General features: G+C 32.0%; 2 protein-coding genes across 7 annotated transcripts in view; both read right to left on the reverse strand.

Annotated features, from left to right (window-relative positions):
• Positions 1-2,094: 2,094 nt before the first annotated feature.
• LOC102675852 lies at positions 2,095-4,892 on the reverse strand. 5 transcript variants are annotated; one of them, XR_004151631.1, is made up of 5 exons: positions 4,670-4,892; positions 3,873-4,133; positions 3,405-3,492; positions 3,191-3,331; positions 2,095-2,783 (listed from the first exon to the last, which is right to left on the reverse strand). XR_004151631.1 is itself a non-coding variant. In XM_006608710.2 (3 exons), the coding sequence occupies exons 1-3, from the start codon at positions 3,558-3,560 to the stop codon at positions 2,778-2,780; spliced, it is 303 nt and encodes a 100-aa protein (XP_006608773.1). In that variant the 5' UTR covers positions 3,561-3,822; the 3' UTR covers positions 2,095-2,777. The 5 variants fall into 5 exon arrangements, 2 of the variants coding, with proteins under 2 accessions (XP_006608773.1, XP_006608772.1); XR_004151630.1 differs by having other exon boundaries at positions 3,191-3,492; XR_004151632.1 differs by lacking the exon at positions 2,095-2,783 and having other exon boundaries at positions 3,111-3,331.
• A 3,224-nt stretch (positions 4,893-8,116) lies between these two features.
• The window catches only part of LOC102675712 (putative sodium-dependent multivitamin transporter), a 9,489-nt gene continuing 5,620 nt past the window's right edge, over positions 8,117-11,985 (reverse strand). For both annotated transcript variants that reach the window (XM_031514482.1, XM_031514477.1), the window contains 3 exons: positions 11,534-11,848; positions 10,584-10,949; positions 8,117-9,809 (listed from right to left, as the gene is read on the reverse strand). In XM_031514482.1, the coding sequence (XP_031370342.1) occupies positions 9,560-9,809; positions 10,584-10,949; positions 11,534-11,848 (931 nt within the window). In that variant the 3' untranslated portion in view covers positions 8,117-9,559. The remainder of the gene's footprint in view (positions 9,810-10,583; positions 10,950-11,533; positions 11,849-11,985) is intronic.

Raw genomic sequence — 11,985 nt, forward strand, 5'->3', positions numbered from 1 at the left:
TCGTCGAAATAGTCGATTAAACTTTCAGACAGCGAAGAAGGGTTTTCGAAGGAAGGTTAAGGTATACCGCAGGAGTGGGAGATGAAAGGGTTGCGTAGCGCGGAAGCTCGCCATTATATTCACATTATAATCCCATCAGGGGACTCCTCTGCCTAACTGGACAGCTACGAATAATACGACGTACACGCCTCTACCTTCCATTCCACGTCTATTCGACTGTCCTCAGCTTTCTCCATCCTGCTGCCTCATCTATCCCTTACGAACTTCGTTATTAATTTCGTATTAAACGAAATTTTATAGCGATCGTAAAAAATATGCACTGAATTTAATCTTATGAGGAAGGCGTTGAGAAATTTCTAATATATACTATATTTATTATATTATATTACGTTTATCATATTTATTTTTCAATAAATCAATTTTGCGACAAATTGGAATAAGAAAATGAAATTATATTAGTGCATATTTTATGATATTAAAATTAGGATATATTGATCTTTTATTTCCATGTCAAAGATACAAAAGGATACAAAGTATAAAAAGCAAAAAAGAAAGTCGAGGCCAATTTATTTATAAATTTTTAATCACGAAATATCTGTTTTGCTCTTTATTACATTCTCGATCATCTTTTTTCAACAATCTATATTTTTCCGCAGATTTAAAGTGTCAGATAGATCCACGAAATAATTATCCAGTAGATAATTATTCATATATGGAAAACAAATATTTTGTAAAATATTTTTATGTAAATTTTACGAAAGCTTTACGAGAGTTTAAAATATTGGTATAACAATTCCACGGGTCGAGGCAAGCGAGTTGTGTTAAAGCCCCAGCAGGCATCGAAATTCCACACCGCTTATCTAATCCGAAATCACGGGCAATCAGGGGGAAAGAAACGGTGGAGGGCCCGTGTAACCTTCCGTTTCTCTTGTCATCGTGACTGTCGGCGCGCGAGAACGCGACGTGGCCGGCAAAGTGGTGAAAGCCACGACTCACGACGGCGATAACCTACTCCAGTGCGGCTACCCAGTTGCAGCTGCCTGCTCGCAAAACGAGGAATCCCAGTTACGCGCTCTCATACGAAGGAAGAACGCCGCCTGAAACTGTATAGAATGCTCTTGTGGAGATACCAGCGTGTGCACGGTGGTTTACTTCCGCTGGAGGCACGCGGTTCAACCGAGTCCATACACACGCATACACACACATGGGCAAAGAAAGAAGAACGAGGACAAAGAAACAAGAAGACGAGGATGAGACGAAGAAAAAGATGAAAGTGGAGAACGAGCGAGAAGGAGAGATAGAGATGGATAAAAAGACGAGTAATAAAGAGTAAGAGATAAAGAAGAAACTAACGAACATGAAGAAGAGTATGTAGAAGTATCGTATAGAGAAACTAGAATGAAACGAATAAGGAGATAAAGGAATGGAATGGTGGAGTATGATTACGAGGGGAAAGCAGATGAAAGAGAAAAGAGAGAGAGGGAGAAAGAGAAGAATGATGCAGACACAACTCCTTGCCTCTCCTTGGTTGCTTCACTGTGATTCCTTCTCTTTTTCTGTGTACGTCTCTCTCTCTCTCTCTCTTTCATCTTTCTTCGTCTTCCTCTTCCTCTTTGTCTCGCTTGTGATCCGTTCGTCTTCTTTCTCTGATGCAGAAAAAGCCCGTTCTTAGCCTCTCTGTCCCTCTCTTGTTCTGTTCGGCCAATTCCTCGTATTATACCAGGTTGCGGCGTGGAATGCGGGCGTCCTTCGTTCGCTTCGAGCAGCGTCCAACCGATGAGCCCCGCTAGCGTTATCCTTCGCCGGTCCTTCGCATGCGCTCCTTAGGGCTCGGTAAAATTAACCTGGAATACTCGACCGAGACGCCCGCCTCACTCTCTTCTCTCTCTGCTTCAGATTCGTTAAACTCGCTCACGCGGCTTGCACCAACGGCATGCCATACTGCGCGTGTGTGTCCTCCGTCTATGTAAGTTGTATATACGCGCATACAAGCGCATGCACAGCGGTCGCGTAACAGAGTCACGGTGTATAGAGACGGCGATCGGCATACTTGGTGCGGGTTTCTCGGGCTTATTGACGATGAAATTAAGGCGATTTGTCGAAGTAGAGCGGTTTTATTGAGAGTTTGCGCTCCTTTCAGATTGTGGATAGTGAGAGAACAAGCGCGAGCACATGCACATACACGCAAATACGCAGTGCGTTCTTCTTCGTTCACGATGTCGATATCACGCCAATTCATTTTTCCACACATACGTGAAACTTTATATACCTATCAAGGGAACTTGTGTACGCCGTTTCTCCTATTATTTCTAATAATTCTTGATGATATTTTGCAGAATTTTTTGTACTCGCGGAAGATCGTAGCGCGATTCGCGTGAAAAATTATCGTCTTCTTCGTTGGAGATATTGCGGCAAAATTCAATGTTGCGGAAAGCAATGTACTTTTGTACACAATCTTACCGCATCCATCTTATTTGAATGCGAGTACTTATTCTTTTCAATTTTTTTAAATCATTCTTTTGCATCTATACATATAGACGTATTCGATTCCTGGTATTTGGTACGGAATCAAACTGCTCGCACAGGTAGAATACTATAATCTAAAGGCTTATTTGTGTTGTTGCAGGTGCACCTGTGTGAAGCCGGAGGCGGAGGATTCGGAGAACGGGAGAATCTAGGTATGATTGCTTTGTGGAATTTCAAGCGCAAGAATGTGGCTTTGAATGTATCTATGTAAATCATGTTCTCGGTCACATTCGAAGAATTGATTGATTATTTTAATGCTAAAAAAGAAAAAAACAAATCAAATTTTACTTTAAGGAAATCTGAATAACTTCGCATAATAAAATATTAATAAATACATCTTTAGATATACTTACAAGATTTGATAGGAAATTTTGATATGAACTTAAAATGAGAATTGTTTAGATAAGAATAACAAAGGTAATGTATAAGATATATGATTAAAAAATATAATAAATTATGAATTATTTGGTTAAAATAATTAATCAATATTTTTAACATAGTTCAAACATAAAAAGTGATTGGCATCAACTTTTAATAATAAACTGTATTTACTTATCAGTCTGTCCACAACAATTGTTTCAGACTTTTTTTTCAAATACCCACTTCCTCATACTAATAAGATGGTATTACTATGACACATCAATCACGCTTTAATGATACTTACTTGTCTATCTTTATCAAATGACAGAATATCGTTTGAATAAAAATACATTGAACATATTCGATTCCTTCGTGTTTTTAACATGAGACTTACATTCCTTAAAGTCTCTAGAAACGCATATATTTTCAAACGAACAGGTTTTATCTATATAGAGAATGTTGCATCGAATGATTGAAATACATGAATCACGTCTTCATTCGAATTCAGATCAACGAACCTGCATCATTCGTCGATGGGGAAAATTGTACGGTGGAAGATATTTCTTACTTTCGCGTGATCGTTCCGTACCGCTTGATCGATGGTATCTATAATAAGAACATAAGATACAGCAGCCAAGTTTTACCGATGTTAAATGGTTAGTTTCGCCGATCATTTTGTTTCTTTGTTTCCATCCATTATACGGCGTAAAGTTTAAGTTTCAATTACGAAGTCGCGATCTGCACGCATAGTTACATACACGAGATGCATCGTAATTGGCTCGTAAATTCCACGTATATAAAATGTAGACGTGTACAAAATTGAGCAACTGATATTTATGCAATTAAAGATGTCTTTTAAATATATTATGTATAATTGAGAAAGTCAATCATGAATATTTCAAGTTTTTAGTTTTTTATATTTGTTCGAGAAGGAACAAGCATTTTTATAGAAAAATCTAGAGATATAAATTATTATTTTCACTTACTATTAATTATATCGTTTCGATCTATAGTTTCTCAAGCTGAAGTAATTTTTTTTGCTCTTGCTCATTCTTTTTTTTTTTTTCTGTAACATTGTACAATGAACTTTAGCGTTTCATTGCTATAATCATTATCATCGTATATTAAAAATAATCATGGGAACCCCTGTTGTGCATATTTATGAATCTTCCATAATATTACTTGCTCTATATAGTAATTACCACAGGTTGATTTACTTTATTACTTCATTGTTATGCTAATATCACCTATAATAACCGTGTTCATTATTTGATAATCATATAAGGAGGAGTCGTTAGAAATATATAATATACATATGGTACATACATTTATTCGATGATATCTGGGTCACTTATTTTTAAATTAATTGAATGAACTGGCATTAATAAGAAACTAATTAACAACTAAATTAATAATATAGTTGAATGACTTAATATTAACAAACTCTTATTATAACCTCCAAATATAACCTCCAAATAATATCATCAGTCTTATTTTATCCTAATTTTGGCTCATATTTAATAATTTATTTTAAAAAATATCTCATAATTAAGATATTTTATATTTTTGTAAAATATATTAATAATTTACTATTATTATGTTTAAATTTATTGTGTACATATAATCGTATTAATGACGATATATATATATACATCGAATAAAACAAAAAATTTCAAAAATTCAACTAATAGATAGGTATAGGTCTATAATCTACGTCAATAAAATAAATTTATTTTTATCGATTATTCAATATTTGTAAATTTATCGTAACATTATAACTTACATAAAAAACAGAGATTGTGAGGCTCGTAAACCATAAAAACTAAGCTTCAACCATTCAAAGTACAGGAGTATTTTCAAGTAAGCAAATTGTCACGTGTATGCACATGCGAAAAATGCAGATATGTATAAATATATGTGTTTATCTCATCGTTGACAAAAAATACGGTTCAGCATAAATTTTGCAAAGAATACTGTCCATCTTCCGATTCGATGTATTCATGTAAAAGAAAATACATTAAAAGCGCGTGCGCATGAGCATGCGCACGAAATAAAACTGCGCACAAAATTGCGCACAAACTACACGTTCCTTAGTTAACGCGCGCGCGTGAATAAACAAGTACGAAGTTTATTTTAATGGTGTTATGTACATTATACTACGTTGTTTGTTAGGTATGTTATGGTTTGTATGTATGGTATGAGGAAACGAAACGACTGTATGTTGTTCGAAACTATGTACGAGTTCTGGCGAAGTCGAAAATATGCCCAGTGGCTATCACCCACGTTTACACCATAGCTATAAAAGATTTCTATATAATGTGATTACAGTCGCCAACTAGTGTTTAACGATACGATCAGGATATCAATGAGATATATTATAATTAAGAAATTTATCTTGACAACTTGAAATAAAAAGATGATCATATAATATGTCTTCATTGTAATTAATATTCGATGTTATTTTTATATGTAGAAAAGATAGAACTTGTTATATTTGTATTATATGTCACATTTTTATATTTTGTGAATTTATTTATATAAAATTTGAGTGATTTATCTTTTTATTTTTTTTTTTTCGAAAAAATAACTAACTTTAATTAATCTTTTATTCTTGGAATTCATGGAATGTGTAATTGAAATTTTTCCAGAATATAATTCTCTGAAATAATTAAAATATTTCTACTATTTTAGATAGAATATTATTAAATGAATTTTATCTTAATATTTTAAATATATTATACATTAAATATATTAATATTGTTTGATAATTAAGGAAAATAAAGGAAGTATATTCAATATTAAATTAAATAAAACATTTAGAGTTTAGATGCTGTTCTAAACGACCATGACAGTAGAATATATTCCGATGTTTTTTATAAGATTAATACTGCATCACATTCATCAATATTTTAATTATATACCTTTTACATAAATTATTTATAAATGCTTTTATAAAAAAACAAAAAAGAAATGGAATAATTATTATTTCATATGTAACTCATTTATGTGAACAAAAAAAAATATTTACATCTCTTATATTTAAATCTCTAATGATCATTTAATTCTCTCAAATAATAAAATAATCACAAGAAAATATTTCTAACATTATTAGGAATGCGTTTGCGTAATCAAAATTCGAAAGTTTCCTTATATATCTCATATTTCTTTGAAATTTTCGTTCTATCGTTTCTCTTCTATCTTCTCTTCTTCTTTTATATCTGGTAACACATCGTTGGCTTCTTTTAATAACGATAGTTTTTTGTTTTTTTGTTCGAACCATATATACACTGCATTAAAACCGATAATTGAAATAATTAAAACGCACAACTCACCGATGGTTACAAGTAATAATAATTAAAATGGAACGGTAGTGCGCGAACAGGAACGTAATACGAAGCGCGAATTCGCGTATAATTCATCATTCGTGTATTCCGTATTCCACGTAGACGGTGTACGTGCTGAGAGAAAGACTCGTTTCGTCTGAGGAATGCATGGCATTATAATGAGAACGCGGCAAGACCACGGTGCATCTCCGCGACTCGATTATTTTGTTTAATTACAGGGAACATTAGACAAGTCACATCCGCGGCGTTACATGCTCCTCGGAATTCTTCTGTGAAAAAAAGTATCGCGGCTCTATTGTTCGTCTATTGCCACATACATAGCTATGTAATTATTCATACTATTCATAATTATTCACACAATAATTTTTTATACAGCATCCTGATTATATTACAAAGGACGTATAAATGTCTTGTGTATTATCATTAATACGGATGACTATTAGATTTTGATTAACTGCTATTTATCGTTTGTGTGATTATAATTGTAATTCATTAAATTATAATCACTCAATAATGACATTCATGATTTCTGAATTTGTTTGAATAATTATGAATAGTTTAATATGTTCATAATTCTGTATTGTCAATAGAATACTTTAGTTGAATCAGTTCTTATTTGAAGCATTCAAAGAAAAAATAGTGTAAATCACAAAATTTTTAATTTAAGAGAAAAATTATCTAATAGAAAAATTATTTGAGTTACAAAAGAAAATATATTTGTACCATATCTTCTATCTTTTTTTCTTTTTTCTTTTCTATCTATTTGAAGATGTAACAATTATGGCAAATAAATGATGAAATATTATCTAATAGAAAAATATGCACATTAAACAAATTTTGAAATTTTAATTTTAATTTTCTCGAAAAAAATTTTATATTATTGTAATATAAAAAATTACATCCTGTACAAATAAAAATAAAAAAGAAAAAATTTCGAATGCAAATATAACATACGCTACTATGAATATTGTGGATAATAGTTGTAATTTTCTCAATAGCTTTTTCAACTGATATGCTTATCTTAATTTTTCCTAGAATAGTTCTGTTTTTTAGAGTACTTATCTAAGCTTCGAGAAGGCGAGAGAAGAAAGGGGAAGAAACAAAAAAAAAATTAACTGCATTCCTTATGAGCTCAATTAGCGGAAATTTCTAACTTTATGACAGAAAATACTAGTCGTTTCTTCATTTAAAAGCCCAATATATAGATAGATTATCGTTGCTTACTGGATGATAACAGTGCAAAGCATAGATTCCATAAAATAATAGTGGTTGCCTCGATTGTTGATTCGATTAATATTTGCCGCATATTCATACTATGGTTACACTAAATATATATTTAAATATTAAATATTACTTAAGGATAATTGATTTAAGATCCTATTATTTGTAATTATTTTAAATGCTTAGATAAATTCAGAAATGAATTTCATTATCTATAGTTATAAATCTTTCTATAATATATAATTTAATTAAAAATATAATAATGATATTTAATCTTTTGATATTTAACTTTTAAAGTATTAATTTAAAAAGGGATAAAATTAATTATTTCTGTAGTATTTATTTATACATTATTTATATGTTGAATACAAAATTTATTTATGTAACATTAATAATAAATTAAAATCATGATCGATTATGGTGTTTTTTAATCAAACTTTGACATATTTTATGATATTTTTTTCTTTTAGAAAACACATTAAAAAGATTTATTAAATTTTTATATATTTTAAACAAAAAATAAATTATATTATTTCATTATATTAAGTACGTATTTAGTTAATAGATTAATTTCTTCAATATAAATATTCTAATGATTTAAAAAAAAATTAATTCATTTATTGTATATATTTTTTGTATGTATATCATATATGTTATCATACATGTAATATTTTCTAGTTTAATTTATAATTAATAATCATTTACAATGTTCTCATTATTTTGTGTAACTTTCCACTTCAAAATCTTTACAGTTCACTGTTCTTACATAATTCTCTCAATGTTCCACGTTAAATTAGTGGTGAACAAGCAAAGCATATGAGAGATGCGCGAATTGCGCAATGTAATTACACGGTCGGACGAAAGACAGTAGTGGTTGCTCAACATGGATGGCGGCAACCATAAAGGCTCCGTTTCAACAAAAGTTCAACGAAATTCGAATACCGCAAATATTCAAAACAGTGACAGTCGCGCGTTCAGGCTCAATTTCTTTAACTGCGTATCTATTCACATTCCCGAGTTTCTCGATTGATCAATAAAAATGTGCAGAATTTTAATCATTAAGTAAACCACACACTAACATTTACGAAGTGTTTCCATGTCGATTCCTACGCGTTTAACGTAAACGAACGACTACTGTCTTTAAGAACTGGCCCTATCAATGCATCAACGACAAGTGCTCATAAACAAGCCCTTGTTTGCTAACATTTGTTTAGTGGAAGTGCTTGACAAATGTTTGTCACGGATTGCCTGCTATTAACATTTCAAAAAGCTCACAAACATTTGCAAGCATTCTACGTGACCGGTGAATACGCGACTTTAGTAGTCGAAACAAAGCTCGAGGTGGTCCACTCGGTCTCTCCGTACCGCGTTATTTCCTTACGTAAGCGCTGCACAGTGCACGGGTCGTTGCTTCGTTCTGTATGTCACCGTGTGCCGCGCACGGGAACACCAGTCTGACGGCATTCCATCGTGATTTGCGAACGTTTCGGTAAACGTTCAGCACACCCGTGGTTCGCGCGGTGTTTACGTCTGCTCCTCGTTGCAGAGGAGGAGAAGAGGTTGGCCGCCTCGTGGCGATAATCGGAATTCCGAAAGGAAAGCAAGTTACGCGTAATATCGGCCACGATTTCGTCGAATCGTATTTCTTGAGAGATCTTCGATTACAATTTTTTTTCTCTTATTTTTTTATTACTTTTTTTATTTTAATAACAGAATTGCTCAGTGTAAACGTCGTTCTGGTTGGTTTACGCGACACGTGTCTTGTTCAACGGATTTGGACTCTGCTCCGCTTGTTTTTAGGTTAAGGCCAATTACGAGAATTCTTCGAGTGGCGCGTCTAACCGTTGTAAATAAACGATTGATAGGTTAGGTCTGTTTCCTTTTACGATTGGACGTTAAAAATATGGTGATGGTGATGTTGGAAATCATGCGATGATGAAATAATACTACGAGAACCAACGTTTTGAAAATTGCATAATAGAATTGTAACTTGTTAATCGTTAAGAGATAATTTAAATGTTCATTATTTTAAAATTATGTATGAGTATAAAAAATTTCTTCGTAGCATATTTATTATATCACTCATGACACGAATTAATTAATTAATATCAAGAAATCGTATCCAATATTACCGTACTATGATATTCGTTTGAATTTTTTAATCGTTCTTTGTGTAATTTCGATGCTAAAATTGGCGTGAAGAGATCAGGATCTATATCCTGTGGTTCTTCATTTAGAATTAGGTTTGAAATCCAACTGAAAATCCAACCTACTCCGAAACTTAAGACACTTCCCAAGGGACAGTACCACATATATGAAATGCGATACAGGTAGAAGTATGAGTCATTGTTACTTTGCCTGTAACAGAAAAACCGCATATGTAATTTATTGCCTCTTAGAAACCAATTATGTTAAATTGTACTACGTAGAACAAGTATTAATTTTATGATTAAGGAAAGCATTAGCAATGCTTTGATATAATAGATGTGTATGTAATATTATAGTAAGAATATAATATCATCTTTTTTAAAACATAATTGTGATTTAGAAAATATATATTTATTTATATATATATATTTTTTATTGTATATTTACTTGATATATATGTTTGGATAATCGTATAATTCTTTTTCATATTAAAATGTATCTTAAAACCGTTATTCATTTTTTGAGAATCATTACTTTGATATTAATAATTATTAAATTAAAATAAATTACTAAATTATTGAACAATAACAATCATATATAATATATATAGATTTTTTTATATAATGAATTATGTTTTTAAAAATAATCAGGAAATAATTTATCAATAAAATATTTAAATATAATAATAGTAACAAATAAATAAATATTAACTTTTTGTAAAAAAAAATAGATTATATATTAAAAATATCATATAAATAAAAAAAATAAACTTATGTTATCAAAAAATTGATATTAATAATTCTTACAATATTATATCACTATAAAAACAATATATACGACTTTCTAAATGCTATTTCTCATCGACTAAACGTCAAAGAAGATCTCCAATGATAAAAACTAAAAAACAGTTGCGTGTATCAGAGAATGTGCGTGAACAGAGACTGAAAATATGCATGGTCAATAAATAGCAGGCGAATTCCTTACTGGTATTCAAAATGCAAATTCGACGATTCCTCGTAATCATAATGCGTGGCATTGCTACAGTTAGACGTGATATCCACCTTGTTCGGGATTGGTGGTTTTGGCTGACCGAAACCAATCCACAGGGAGAAAACGAGGCTAGTTAGTAGACCGACGATCGCTCCTCTCTGATTTCCCAATCTTGTAAACATGCCTAAAGTGAACATGCCGAACACAGGACCGCCCACCACACCAAAAATCGTCAGAGCTGCCTGAAGGAGTCCACCAAGAAAATGTCCCATAAATGCCAATCCTATACAACTAATACCGACTATAACGGCCAGAATCTTGCTGATGATGATTGAACCCGTTGCGGTAATCTCTTTATTCCTGAAATAATATTAATTATATCAGTTGATTATATAAATCTTATGCATTTAAATAATTAATTGATATGTATAAAATGAAATAACCAATGGTAGATATTCTAATTATACAAATCTATAAAGCTTCCTTTCGCAAAGCTTAACAAGTTACAAATTATAGGTTATGTTAATAAATTCGTCTGTATAATGATTTCATATTATTCAAATTTCATATTAATAAAAATTCTATCATAACAATCATTACAATTAATGATATTTGTAATATATTTGAATATAAATCGTAATATTATCATTAAAAATCTTTTAAATACATATAATTGTAAATTCTACAGTAAGAAGGATCCATTTTTATATTATAAGTAATATTCTTTATTCCTTATTCTCTATTCCTTTCGTTGCAGGATTCTCAATTGCAGTATTTTCTATTCAAATTTTTTCTCGAGAGCATCATCCAAGATAATTAAAAGATAATTTAAACTAATCGAACCAAAGAATTTCCCCTTGGTCACCGTACAATAATATTAGAAATCTAAAATACATAATGACACATTGCTTGACGAAATATTTATTAAATTCTACGAGGCTCACCAAAAACGACATATGGGTTTGATAAAATCTTCCAGTATAACTGCGGCCAAGGAATTCACCGTGGCAGAGATGGTGCTAAGTCCAGCGCTGAAGATGCCTGCTATAAAAAGGCCGGGCACACCTGGATACGCGGAAAGCATGTCCATCACATAAAGCGGCATTAATTGATCATAGGATCCGATCCTTCCGCTCTCGAGGGGGTCGCAGTTACGATACTGGGTGTATATCGCCAATCCAGTGAAACAGAGGCCCAAGGACATGAGGGAGGATAATGGCCAGCTTATCCAAATGGCAGATTGCGCGTGTTTCACGTTTCTGTGAAAAGCATGAAAGTCGAGGGAGATGATTTTACAGACGATTATTATTAAAGTCGAATCGGCAGCCGTGGCGGACGAGGAACGATTTATCGAACGATCGCTACCGGCGGTATGCATGCGAGATGCGTGGCTGAG

This window comes from Apis dorsata, unplaced genomic scaffold (assembly GCF_000469605.1).
Source record: "Apis dorsata unplaced genomic scaffold, Apis dorsata 1.3 scaffold_44, whole genome shotgun sequence".
NCBI lineage: Eukaryota > Metazoa > Arthropoda > Insecta > Hymenoptera > Apidae > Apis > Apis dorsata.

Bases quoted from the DNA above. Each gene is read 5' to 3' on its own strand.
- LOC102675852 (XM_006608709.2), bottom strand. From the start codon at position 3,560: ATGATCGGCGAAACTAACCATTTAACATCGGTAAAACTTGGCTGCTGT. The intron at 3,332-3,404 runs GTTCGTTGATCT...TTCTCTATATAG, and splicing joins CCCATCGACGAATGATGCAG to ATAAAACCTGTTCGTTTGAA. The intron at 3,139-3,190 runs GTAAGTATCATT...CCATCTTATTAG, and splicing joins CATTTGATAAAGATAGACAA to TATGAGGAAGTGGGTATTTG.